The 13,051-nt window shown below is 46.1% G+C and overlaps 1 protein-coding gene across 1 annotated transcript in view; it reads left to right on the forward strand.

Annotated features, from left to right (window-relative positions):
• LOC128842786 (exocyst complex component 1-like) overlaps nucleotides 1-13,051 on the forward strand; it is an 82,366-nt gene that overhangs the window by 39,381 nt on the left and 29,934 nt on the right. The window contains exons 9-10 of the mRNA XM_054038975.1: nucleotides 2,268-2,417; nucleotides 4,005-4,098. Coding sequence (XP_053894950.1) covers nucleotides 2,268-2,417; nucleotides 4,005-4,098 — 244 coding nt within the window. The remainder of the gene's footprint in view (nucleotides 1-2,267; nucleotides 2,418-4,004; nucleotides 4,099-13,051) is intronic.

The following is a 13,051-nucleotide window of genomic DNA, read 5'->3' on the forward strand; positions in this document are numbered from 1 at the left end:
CCTGGCTGTCGGGGAAATCAGCGTTGTGAGCGCTGTCGACTGCCTCGTCCTCCTCATCTCCTTCCTCATCTTCCCCGTCCGCTAACATGTCCGAGGATCCAGCCGTGGACACTATCCCATCCTCAGAGTCCACGGTCACTGGTGGGGTAGTGGTGGCGGCCGCACCGAGGATGGAATGCAGTGCCTCGTAGAAACGGGATGTCTGGGGATGGGATCCGGAGCGTCCGTTTGCCTCTTTGGTCTTCTGGTAGCCTTGTCTCAGCTCCTTGATTTTCACGCGGCACTGCGTTACATCCCGGCTGTATCCTCTCTCTGCCATGTCTTTAGAGATCTTCTCGTAGATCTTTGCATTCCGTCTTTTGGATCGCAGCTCGGAAAGCACGGACTCATCGCCCCACACAGCGATGAGATCCAAGACTTCCCGATCAGTCCATGCTGGGGCCCTCTTTCTATTCTGAGATTGCACGGCCATCACTGCTGGAGAGCTCTGCATCGTTGCCAGTGCTGCTGAGCTCGCCACGATGTCCAGACAGGAAATGAGATTCAAACTGGCCAGACAGGAAAAGGAATTCAAATTCAAATTTTCCCGGGGCTTTTCCTGTGTGGCAGTTCAGAGCATCCGAGCTCGTACTGCTGTCCAGAGCGTCAACAGAGTGGTGCACTGTGGGATAGCTCCCGGAGCTATTAGCGTCGATTTCCATCCACACCTAGCGTGATTCGACATGGCCATGTCGAATTTAGCGCTACTCCCCTCGTCGGGGAGGAGTACAGAAGTCGAATTAAAGAGACCTCTATGTCGAACTAAATACCTTCGCGGTGTGGACGGGTGCAGGGTTAATTCGATGTAACAGCGCTAACTTCGACATAAACGCCTAGTGTAGACCAGGCCTTACATTCACCATATAATTATAAAATAAATCAATAGGAATATAAATATGGTACTTACTTTTCAGTGTACAGTATACAGAAGCAGTATAAACAAGTCACTATCTGTATGAAATTTTAGTTTGTACTGACTTTGCTAGTGCTTTTTATGTAGCCTGTTGTAAAACTAGGCAAACATCTAGATGAGTTGATGTACCCCCAGAAGACCTCTGTGTACTCCCAGGGGTGCACGTACCCCTGTTTGAGAACCACTGCTCTACTGTGCTGTTGGAAATAGCTGTGTTAACTATGGCTCACTGCTAAATGGCCCATATCTAGTTTTCTAGATTCTGAGTGTGACTAATCACACACACAACGCAAGGATTTATGCTTGGAGTCAATACTAAGGGTTATTTTATTGAATGACGTCTTGCTTTGCCAATGCCCTATTTTCTACCACCCCTTTTAAACTTCCCTTTGGAAATGGTGAGGGACAGAGGTTGTAATTGCCCCTCAACCTCTCCTCCCCCAACATGTCTCCCTAGCAGCCCGAGAGAATGCCTTGCAGTAGCCTGCACTATGCTATCCTGGGCCTGCAGTCAGGTCCACCTATCCAGAGCCTTGCACCTGTGCAGATCTGATTGCACAATGTGGGTCCTCATAAGTAGAGGCTGAATTGAAGATGAACAGACTTTGTTGCCTCTCCGGCTAAGATCCAGCATCACAAATGTGGCTTCTCAGTTTAGTTTCCCACTGCAGCTTGACCAGACATTACCAGCTTATCATTTTGTTCAGCCCTGTTCCCCTACAACTGGATGCAACATAGGTCACATCTGCACTACAGACTTCTACCAACATAGCTATGTCAGTCAGCGTCGTGAAGAGGTGTGATCCCTCAGCAACATAACTATGCCAGCAAAGGCCGCTAGTGTAGATGCAGCTATATTGGTTATACCAGAATAGCTTATTTCCTTGAGGGGTGGTGGTGATGGAATAAGCTATCCTAGTAATAGCCCAGCTTTGCATCAATAAGCTGCATCCACTCTACTGGCATAGTATAGCTATACTGGTGAAGCAATAAGTGTAGACCCATGGCCATAGTGGTTTTTAACATTGCTCTCCCAAGTAACTTATGGCTTCTCAAATGTTTTCAGAACCATAGGTGCTGGAAGTAGGAGCACGGCAGGTACTGATGCACCCCCTGGCTTGAAGCAGTTTCCATTATATTCAGGGTTTACAGCTTGGTTCAATGGCTCTCAGCACCCTCACTATATAAATTATTCCAGCATCCCTGTCCAGAACTGGAGCTTCCCATGTAATCCAGGAGAGATTCATTCAAATTTGCCAAGTGCTGCATATGAATGATTTTATTGAGCTAGGCTTTGCTCTTTCTGTTGTTTCAGGGAAATGGTCAAGTTCCTGCCCGAATGCAGCAGGCTAGCAAGCTAATTTCATCCACCCATGGGCCCTACCATGACGACCTGCTACCTTACACTCCACTTATGGCCTGGCTGAAGAGTGCCAACCCGATCCTGTTCCATGACCTCCCAAAGGTACGGCCTCACAGCTGAACTATCCAGTGCAACATCAGCCATGGTGGGGTAACAATAAATAATCCTACATTATTCCATTAAGTGGGATGTTTTTAATTGGGTTGGTATTCTACGCTGTGGTATTTTAATATAGACGTGTCCATATAAAGATGAAATGAAGAAATCACCAAGGAAATATCACTTTTATTCACAACAGTATTTTATGTAAAGTCTTTTGGGCTTTGACTTAAAGCTATGCCCTGTTTTCTGAACGAGGACACTACTCAAGCATAGTCATCGTTATCTGAATTTCCCCAGCTGAGATCAGAGCCCATGATGCCAGGCCATGGGCACATTCATAGTAACAGAGACACTCACAGCCTAAGTAGACAAGACAGGCAAAGATAGTGTTATCCGCATTTTACAGTGAACTACCCAAATGTGCATAGGCATCTATGTTAGAGCCAGGGACTGAACCCAGATTGGAGTCCCAGCTCTGCAGCATAGTCACCATCAGAGTGGGATAAAAGAATGCCCGATGAGGTTTGATCCCTGAGAATATCAAACATACAATGGACCCCTCAGTATTCAATGAAGGCCAGTACCTATATCTGATCAGAAAGACAGCACCCCCTCGTACCATGCTGGGGCATTCCTCCATTGCTCAGACTAAGAGAACAGTAGCACCTGCTAAATCACTAGCACTGCTCCCTGCAGCTCCCCTTTAGAGCAGTGATCCTCAGACGGTGGCTCAGGAGCCTCAAGTGGCTCTTCAATGTGTCTCCTGCGGCTCTTTGCAGCACATGGTATTAAAACACTGCATGATTTCATTCTTAACCAATCAGGATGCTTTTACTGTGTTATTAACCAACTGTAGAATGTCAGTCATTTTGCTGTGAGAAGCATATATATAGGAATGAGTTTATTTTATTTATATTAAATGAAACAATGAATTCACACTACAGTGGCTCTTTTGGGTAATGTTGATCACTGATTTGGCTCCTGATTCACTGAGATCTGAGTATCACTGCTTTCGAAGTTTCCCATCGAAGTACTGACCACCTCTGAGGCTACTTAGCTTGTGAAAGCCAAGTGTGCAGTTGGAAGGCAGATAGCCCTTCACTGACAAGAATGCTCCTTACTGTGGGACTGTCCTGTTTGCTGAAAACAAGAGCCGGGAAGGATGCTGGAAGCTGTGTTTTCATGTTAGGGGTAAAGCTCACCCTCGTGGAAGACAAAGTCCAAGCCGATGCTATTGTCCACAGCACAGCATGCTTGCTGTGGCATAGTCTGGGTGCCAGAGTCTTCACAGTTCAACAACCTTGCTCGCTGAAGCCAGCGAATGGCATGACTTTAGAATGGGCTTCAATGCTGAGCACTGGGTTCTTCCCTTCCCAGGTTTTTATGATCAGTTCCACAGCTCTCCCAAAGGCCTGATCCAAAGCCCACTGGAGTCAACAGGAATGTTTCCACTGACTGCAGTAGGCTTTGTATCAGGCACAGTATAGAGACTGCTGAGAATGGCTTGGTGGTGGTTGAGATGGGGAGCTGCAGAGAGACAGGAGAGAGACCCACTGGCATTTCCTTCCCCATTCCTTCCCCTTCCAGGTCTATGCCTGGAATCTTAGCAGACTCTACGAGAGGGAAATCAAAGCTTTTTTCGAGCTGGCCAGAATGCTGCTGCTGGGAAGAACAAAGGAATGTAAGTGATTCAGTGCTGTGGGACAGGGATTGATTTGTAAGTGGGGTACACAGAGGAATTGTACCCCCACCCCATTCCCCAAACTATCAGTTCTTTGGGTGGGTTTTCCCCTCTCATCTGTGGGTCAAGTCCTCAGCTGGTGCAAACTGGCAAAGCTCCATTGTCTGTAGAGGAGTTATGCTGATTTACACCAGGTGGACATTGTATGACCATTTGCTGCAGGTTTTATTCAGTACTGCTTATTTGCTTTTGAGCTTTGGGGTCTTTGTGGCTTCCCCTCCAGGAATTCACAAATAAATCTCTGCTGTGGAGAGGCATAGGCATTTCTGCAGGCATCAGAGAGCCAGAGATGCAACGCTGTCTGTTTGTATGGTAGTGCAGGTGAAGCCCAGAACCATTCTGTGATACTAGTTTTTCCCTGAAGTGTGCTAACATTTGCCAATCCTGCAAACACAAACGTATGCATAACTTTACTTAGGTGAACAGTGCATTGACTTTAATACACGGCTGATCAAAAAACTACAGCTTCTGTAAGGTATGGGAGAGCTCAGGCAGATGCAGAGATCAATATCAAAATGACCCCAAAACAAAGTGTTTCATTTAGATTTTCCCAACAGAAAATAGAAAAAAAAAATTAATCCAAGTCCACAACGTGTGGGGAGGAGTGTTGGGTGAATCCGAGAGTGCTGTGTCATGAATTGCTCCCTGCAATGGGAGGAAGCTGTTTGCACAGTGCTTCATAACGGTCTGGTGGTTTCAGTGACTGCTAAGCCATGCTGTTTCCCATTGCTGTCAGTGGCATGGATAGTAAGTAGTAATCTGCTGTGGTGGAGCTAATGTGGAATGAAAGGCACATTCCATGGCTGTCAGACCTGCTGGTCTACATATATTTTACAACCTGAGGCATTAGAAACACATTGGTCCCATAGCAGGGTCTGAGGGTGGAGGAATAATTCATTCCCGAGGGGCTCATTCCTGAGCCTCACTCCAGGTCCTTTGCACTGTTCCCACAAAGATGGGCCAAAAAGCAGCCCCTCTTTGGCTGGCAAAGAGCCGGTGTGGCCCCTTCCCATTCTGCAGCCCCTGGTATAAAGGTAATTCCCCCAGGGAAAAAATAGGCATGGTTGGAATGCACTGCATCCCAGCAATCCCTACAGACCATAGCCAGCTGGGCTAGGAATGCTGTAAATTACACCAGGAGGTAAACTGGCTCTAGGATCGGGTCACCGCAGTAGTTTTAAACTCTTCAACTGTTCCTAGGGTCCTCTCCAGTCATCATTTCCTCTCTGTCCCATGGTCTGCGATGGAGTCTGTAGGGGGGGGGGGGGCCAAGCGGCAATAATGATTGTCCGTTTATGTAATAGAGCGCTACCGAACATGTGAACCAGTGCTTCCTCCTTGATTTTCTCCATCTCTTGCTGTAAAATATTCCACCTGTGTCCTTTTGTCCTGATTGGTCAGTGTTGTATTCTTTGGATAGGATCATTAGTGTAGTCACACTCTGGTGGGGCCGTCATCACCCAGAGACAAAGGGATAGAACAGTGGCTAAAAGTGACATTGGAACCACCAACACAATGGCTCTGCTAGTGGAATTCCTGCTGGATCAGCCTGCTGGACATCAGCCTACCCATATATACCTTTGCTGCTCTCCTGTGGTGCGAGATCCCCACCCCCGGCTCCCTTGGGTGGGCAAATATCCCATCATCCCTTCTGAATGCAGGTGTGCTCCTGCTTTCCTCTCTATACATCCTTGGTTCCTGAGTCATGTTGGGGTTTTGGTTTTCTTCCCCAAAGCGTCACTTTCAACTAACCCCCACTTCCCTTCTGCTGCAGTCACGGTCTCCTTTCCATATTTCCATTCCCTTTACACAGCATCCATTTGACACTGGACTCATTTGGGAAGACTTGGCAGAACTACATTGTTCTTGGCTTTATTAGATCATACCCACCCTCTTGATTCCCTGCCACTAGTCCCAGCTGCAGGTAGCAACCCTCTACCCTGTCTTCCAAATCTGTGTCCATGGTGCCTTCGGTCTACAAAACGTAACTGCCTGCACCTTTGCCAGGTCTGCCTTGAATTGTGGGAATCTTTCCAGGCATTTCCCAGCAACACATGGCTTCAGTTATTTCACCTGCCATGGCTCCATCAGATTGTTTCCCCAAAGCTTAAGGAACTATTCCCGTTTCAGGCTCAGCTGAATAACTGTGTTTTGATCCCAAAAGCTTTGGCGAAGTGATTATGAAAAGCACTTGTGTGCGAAAATGCAGACAAGGTGGCTCACCCATGCAGACTGTGTCTCAAAGCCTCCTCTCTCCTTGTGGTTGCTGTTCTCTGTTAGCTCACAAGCTCCACAGTGGCTCTCCTCCTCCCCCCATTGCTGGAGAGCTGTACTCCATATTCCACTGCACACCAGCGACTTGTCTCTAGTGGGGAGATCGTCACCCTGCTCCAATCACAGAGCAGTACATGGTGCACCACAGCCCCATAACCAGCAGAGGGCTGATTCTGGCACAGGCACTGTGGAAGACTGCCATAAGGCTGCTTTCCTAGGACACTCTCTCCAGTCCCACCATAGAGGCATGTCCAGGATGCAGCTGCATCACATAACACACAGGAGATTCTGGGCAGCTCTGTGACCCATAGGGCATCCTAGGGGAGTTGCTGTAAATTAGCCCCTTGGAGCTGTCTAAATTATTCCAGGAGCCTGCAGCCCCTGGAGGAACCCAGGATTAGCAAAGCTCAAAAGTGGCTTAAAGCCACTTTAGCCCCGTTTCTCCCCAGGCTGCAAGTTCTGTGCTGTGCCTCCTTGAGGAGCAGCACAGCATCTCACCCCAGTTTCCCATAGCCTCTTAGCATCCCCTCTCCCATGTAACACACAAGATGTGTACAAACTCTGCCAGATGATCTAACAAGGATTGGAGCTATTTCATGTGATCAGCAAAACTGGAAGGGGAAGTTGAGATTATAGAGAGTTACTTGCTGAACTCAATATAGCTGTTTAAATTCATTTTTGGGATTACATCAGTACAGCATGTTAGGCCTTATAGAATGATTTCTTTAACAATCGGACTAGAATTAATGTTTATAAACAGTCCAATGTTGTTAGAGCACACTAGAGCACTGCCTTGCTGTATATACCCAGATGAAAGGCACTGCAGAAATAGCTAAAATACTGGATCTGGGTGTAAGGGGACCCCATGCAGACATAAGGGGCCATACAGACAGGGATTTTTCTGTAGAATTGGGGTCTATGGAATCATGAAGTGTAGCATTGTAAATTTACATGTAGAGCTGCCTTGGAAAAAAAAGTATGTTAAATGAAATTGTCAAGGCTGTATCCCCACTTTGAACTTTAGGGTACAAATGTAGGGGCCTGCATGAAAACTTCTAAGCTTAACTACCAGCTTAGTTTTGGATCGCTGCCACCATTCCCAAATGGATTCCCTTCCCTGGGAAGCCTTGAGAAACCTTTCACCAGTTCCCTGGTGAATACAGATCCAAACCCCTTGGATCTTAAAACAAGGAGAAATTAACCATCCCCCCCTTCTTTCTCCCACCAACTCCTGGTGAATACAGATCCAACCCCCTTGGACCTAAAACAAGGAAAAAATCAATCAGGTTTTTAAAAAGAAGGCTTTTAATTAAAGAAAAAGGTAAAAATCATTTTTGTAAAATCAGTATGGAAAATAACTTTACAGGGTAATCAAACTTAAAAAGCTCAGAGGACCTCCCTCTTGCCTCAGGTTTAAAGTATAGCAAACAAAGATAAATACTCTAGTAAAGGGTACATTTACAAGTTGAGAAAAACAAAGTAAAACTAAGATGCCTTGCCTGGCTTTTTACTTACAAGTTTGAAATATGAGAGACTTGTTTAGAAAGATGGGGAGAACCTGGATTGATGTCTGGTCCCTCTCAGTCCCAAGAGCGAACAACAACCAAAACAAAGAGCACAAAAAAAAAAAAAGCCTTCCCACCCCCCCCAAGATTTGAAAGTATCTTGTCCCCTTATTGGTCCTTTGGGTCAGGTGTCAGCCAGGTTACCTGAGCTTCTTAACCCTTTAAAGGGAAAAGGATTTTGGAGTCTCTGGCCAGGAGGGATTTTATAGTACTGTATACAGGACAGCTGTTACCCTTTCCTTTATAGTTATGACAGAAATATTTAGATTTTTTTGAAATTTTTTGTTTTTTGATGAAAAAAAATCAAATTTTTTATTGGTTTATTTTGTTATGATGAGGAAGACATCCCCCTTTCCTTATTTTTAATGTTTAACGAGGGGAAGTAAAAAAGGAAGCAGAAGTCCTTCTGTCCCTCCCCCCCACATTTTTGGGAATGAAGGAGTAAGAAGAGGGAGTGGGATTTCTCTCACAATTTCCAAATGAAATTTGTTCAGGTGTTTTGTTTCAGAATGGTGTTGAAAAGTGAAAACATTTCAATCACTGGGAAATGTTCCTGTGAAAAAAAAAATCATTGCCCTTGAAAAGCCATTTTTTAATGAAAAAGCTGTCAAAAAATTTCAACCAAGTCTATTACATGGAACGTTATGGGAGGTGGGTGTGAGGTGATGCTCCCCAACAGGACCAAGAATTGAGATGCCTCACCACTACCTGCCATTAGCATGAAGGCATGTTTGCCGTGGATCAGCTCCCTGAAACCACCAGCCTATAGCAGCACAAGCGCTGCCTTCTATGCCCTGCAGACCTTGCTCTCTCTGTACAGGTTAGTGGTAGGCACACACCAACCCCAAGTACTCAGAGTGTTCCATGCACCATCCAGCACCTTAATCACTGAACAAACAGACTTATCAGGCTAGCTATTCCCAAAGGAACATTACCCACCAGCTTGTAGGATTCAATTCAGGACCAGCATTTTGCATGACACTACAGCACTTAACTGTATTTATAGTGAAAACAAGAATGAGTTTATCAAAGTAACAGAAAGTAAGAATATTGGGAACAAGTAGTTACATGTATAACAAAATTATAAACACACTTTCCAGAGACTAAACTTAACTAGCAGGTTAACCTCCTGGCTAAAGAAGTTTGATCTTACCCAGTGTTCTTGTTAGCATTTTTTTCAAACCAAATCTGGTTGAGACCCCACTTTCATGAATGCAAAGATGCTGTCCCTTTTTTTTCCTCAGTGAAGGGGGCCAGGCTGTCTTCTTTGTCTTCTAGAAATACCCCCAGAGTTTGTTGTCTTTTCCGATGGACAGGTTAACGCCCCCTCTCCCCATGGCTTCTTTGTTCCTGCATCTTCCTTTCCTGCTGATTTCACATCTGTTCCTTACATACAAAGTCAAATGTTAATGGGCATCCATTGTGTTAACTTACAATGCTTAATTTACTTCTCGGACAGAGAGAGAAATGTTTCTTGCCTCCTGTCTGCAGGAACCGGTCTAAGGCATATCTGGTGACCTGCTTTTCGATTACATGCTTAAGAACATAATTTTCTGGAATAGATACGTAACTCCTTACATAGTACCCGTACATATTTCACAATGATATTGATGACTAGTGAGACACCAGCTTTCAACTGAGACCTCACATGACACTCTTTGGTGAGCCAGCATGTACAATCCAGAATCAGGAGATTCCTGTAACTCATCCCCTTGTCAGTTGGTATTAAGGGGTTCTTGGGTCACAGGGCGTGAGCGTGCCAGACAGTGAACAGAAGCACCTGCCCACAACTGCTCACAGATATCTAATGAGACAGGATAAAGGTATATAAACTAACAAACGGTATAGAGAAAGTCAGATGCTTCTATTTACCCTCTCTCATAATACAAGAGCAAGGTGACATTCAATACAGTTGAAAGGCTACACATTTAGAAATCAGAACAGGAAGTCCATTTCAGACAATATGCAGTTATCTGTGGATCTCATTGCCTCAAGACATTATGGAGCCCAAGAAGTAAGCAGGATTCAAGAAAGACAGTGCTACTTATAAGCAATATCTGTAGTTACACTAGGAAGGATAAAAATTCATAAGGGGTTCTATCAGGGCTGCCCCTTCCTGGGGTGCCCTCCTACAGCTGGCTGCATCATGACCAGTGTGTCTGCCTCAGTTTCCCCTTCATTCACCCATAGAAAGGAATATAGTCTTTCAGTGTCCAGTGCAAAGACCCACCTCTAGGCATAATTTATTTATGAACAGTAAGCTGCAGAACCCTCATGATAAAACCATTCTTCCCAACCCCCAAAATACAACATGTTACAATCGCAGAAAACTTCCATGCCCTCCTCCAGGGGCATCGTTTCCAGACCACTCACCCTAGAGTCAGTTTCAAGTCTGTTCCGAGTTCTTTCACCCCTATTCCAGGCTCCCATTCTCCAGGCCATCCACCTGAGAGTTACCCAAGTTGCATCTTTCCCATGACTCTGCTTGCAAGACAGCTCCCCACCATGTTCCACTCCCCCAGGTCACTCTGCCTGTGAGTCCTACCCCTGCTCAGAGAATGTCCCCTCAGAGTCAACCCTCTTATTTCTGGGTGCAGCTTCCCACAGCCTTCCATTCAGGCCTGCAGCAAGGGGGCTTCCTAGCCTCTTCCCTCTTAAAGGGGAGTCAATGAGAGGAATATAAAGGGACTCACACAGTAATGTACCCAGGGGTGGGGAAAGTGTCCATCATGAAGGTTTCACACCTTCCTCTGAAGCATCTGGTACTGACTACTATCAGAGATATGCTGTTGGATTAGCTATACTGTTGGTCTGATCTGGTGGGTTAATTCTCGTGTTCCTTAGAATCATAGAATCATAGAATATCAGGGTTGGAAGGGACCTCAAGAAGTCATCTAGTCCAACCCCCTGCTCAAAACAGGACCAATTCCCAACTAAATCATCCCAGCCAGGGCTTTGTCAAGCCGGGCCTTAAAAACCTCCAAGGAAGGAGACTCCACCACCTCCCTAGGTAACACATTCCAGTGCTTTACCACCCTCCTAGTGAAATAGTGTTTCCTAATATCTAACCTGGACCTCCCCCACTGCAACTTGAGACCATTGCTCCTTGTTCTGTCATCTGCCACCACTGAGAACAGCCGAGCTCCATCCTCTTTGGAACCCCCCCCTTCAGGTAGTTGAAGGCTGCTATCAAATCCCCCCTCATTCTTCTCTTCTGGAGACTAAACAATCCCAGTTCCCTCAGCCTCTCCTCATAAGTCATGTGCTCCAGACCCCTAATCATTTTTGTTGCCCTCCGCTGGACTCTTTCCAATTTTTCCACATCCTTCTTGTAGTGTGGGGCCCAAAACTGGACACAGTATTCCAGATGAGGCCTCACCAATGTCGAATAAAGGAGAATGATCACGTTCCTCAATCTGCTGGCAATGCCCTTACTTATACAGCCCAAAATGCTGTTAGCCTTCTTGGCAACAAGAGCACACTGTTGACTCATATTCAGCTTCTCGTCCACTGTGACCCCTAGGTCCTTTTCTGCAGAACTGCTACCTAGCCATTCGGTCCCTAGTCTGTAGCAGTGCATGGGATTCTTCCGTCCTAAGTGCAGGACTCTGCACTTGTCCTTGTTGAACCTCATCAGGTTTTTTTTTGGCCCAATCCTCTAATTTGTCTAGGTCCCTCTGTATCCTATCCCTACCCTCTAGTGTATCTACCACGCCTCCTAGTTTAGTGTCATCTGCAAACTTGCTGAGAGTGCAGTCTACACCATCCTTCAGATCATTAATAAAGATATTAAACAAAACCGGCCCCAGGACCGACCCTTGGGGCACTCCGCTTGAAACCGGCTGCCAATTAGACATGGCGCCATTGATCACTACCCGTTGAGCCCGACGATCTAGCCAGCTTTCTATCCACCTCACAGTCCATTCATCCAGCCCATACTACTTTAACTTGGCGGCAAGAATACTGTGGGAGACCGTATCAAAAGCTTTGCTAAAGTCAAGGAATAACACATCCACTGCTTTCCCCTCATCCACAGAGCCAGTTATCTCATCATAGAAGGCAATTAGGTTAGTCAGGCACGACTTCCCCTTGGTGAATCCATGCTGACTGTTCCTGATCACTTTCCTCTCCTCTAAGTGTTTCATAACTGATTCCTTGAGGACCTTCTCCAAGATTTTTCCAGGGACTGAGGTGAGGCTGACTGGCCTGTAGTTCCCCGGATCCTCCTTCTTCCCTTTTTTAAAGATGGGATCTACATTAGCCTTTTTCCAGTCATCTGGGACCTCCCCCGATCACCATGAGTTTTCAAAAATAATGGCTAATGGCTCTGCAATCTCATCCGCCAACTCCTTTAGCACCCTCAGATGCAGCGCATCCGGCCCCATGGACTTGTGCACGTCCAGTTTTTCTAAATAGTCCCCAACCACTTCTTTCTCCACAGATGGCTGGTCACCTTCTCCCCATACTGTGCTGCCCAGTGCAGCAGTCTGGGAGCTGACCTTGTTCGTGAAGACAGAGGCAAAAAAAGCATTGAGTACATAAGCTTTTTCCACATCCTCGGTCACTAGGTTGCCTCCCTCATTCAGTAAGGGGCCCATACTTTCCTTGACTTTCTTCTTGGTGCTAACATACCTGAAGAAACCCTTCTTGTTACTCTTAACATCTCTTGCTAGCTGCAAGTCCAAGTGTGATTTGGCCTTCCTGATTTCACTCCTGCATGCCTGAGCAATATTTTTATACTCCTCCCTGGTCATTTGTCCAATCTTCCACTTCTTGTAAGCTTCTTTTTTGCGTTTAAGATCAGCAAGGATTTCACTGTTTAGCCAAGCTAGTCGCCTGCCATATTTAGTATTCTTTCTACACATCGGGATGGTTTGTTCCTGCAACCGCAATAAGGATTCTTTAAAATACAGCCAGCTCTCCTGGACCCCTTTGCCTTTCATGTTATTCTCCCAGGGGATCCTGCCCATCTGTTCCCTGAGGGAGTCAAAGTCTGCTTTTCTGAAGTCCAGGGTCCGTATTCTGCTGCTCTTCTTTCTTCCTTGTGTCAGTAT

This window comes from Malaclemys terrapin, chromosome 9, assembly GCF_027887155.1.
Source record: "Malaclemys terrapin pileata isolate rMalTer1 chromosome 9, rMalTer1.hap1, whole genome shotgun sequence".
Taxonomy (NCBI): Eukaryota; Metazoa; Chordata; order Testudines; family Emydidae; genus Malaclemys; species Malaclemys terrapin.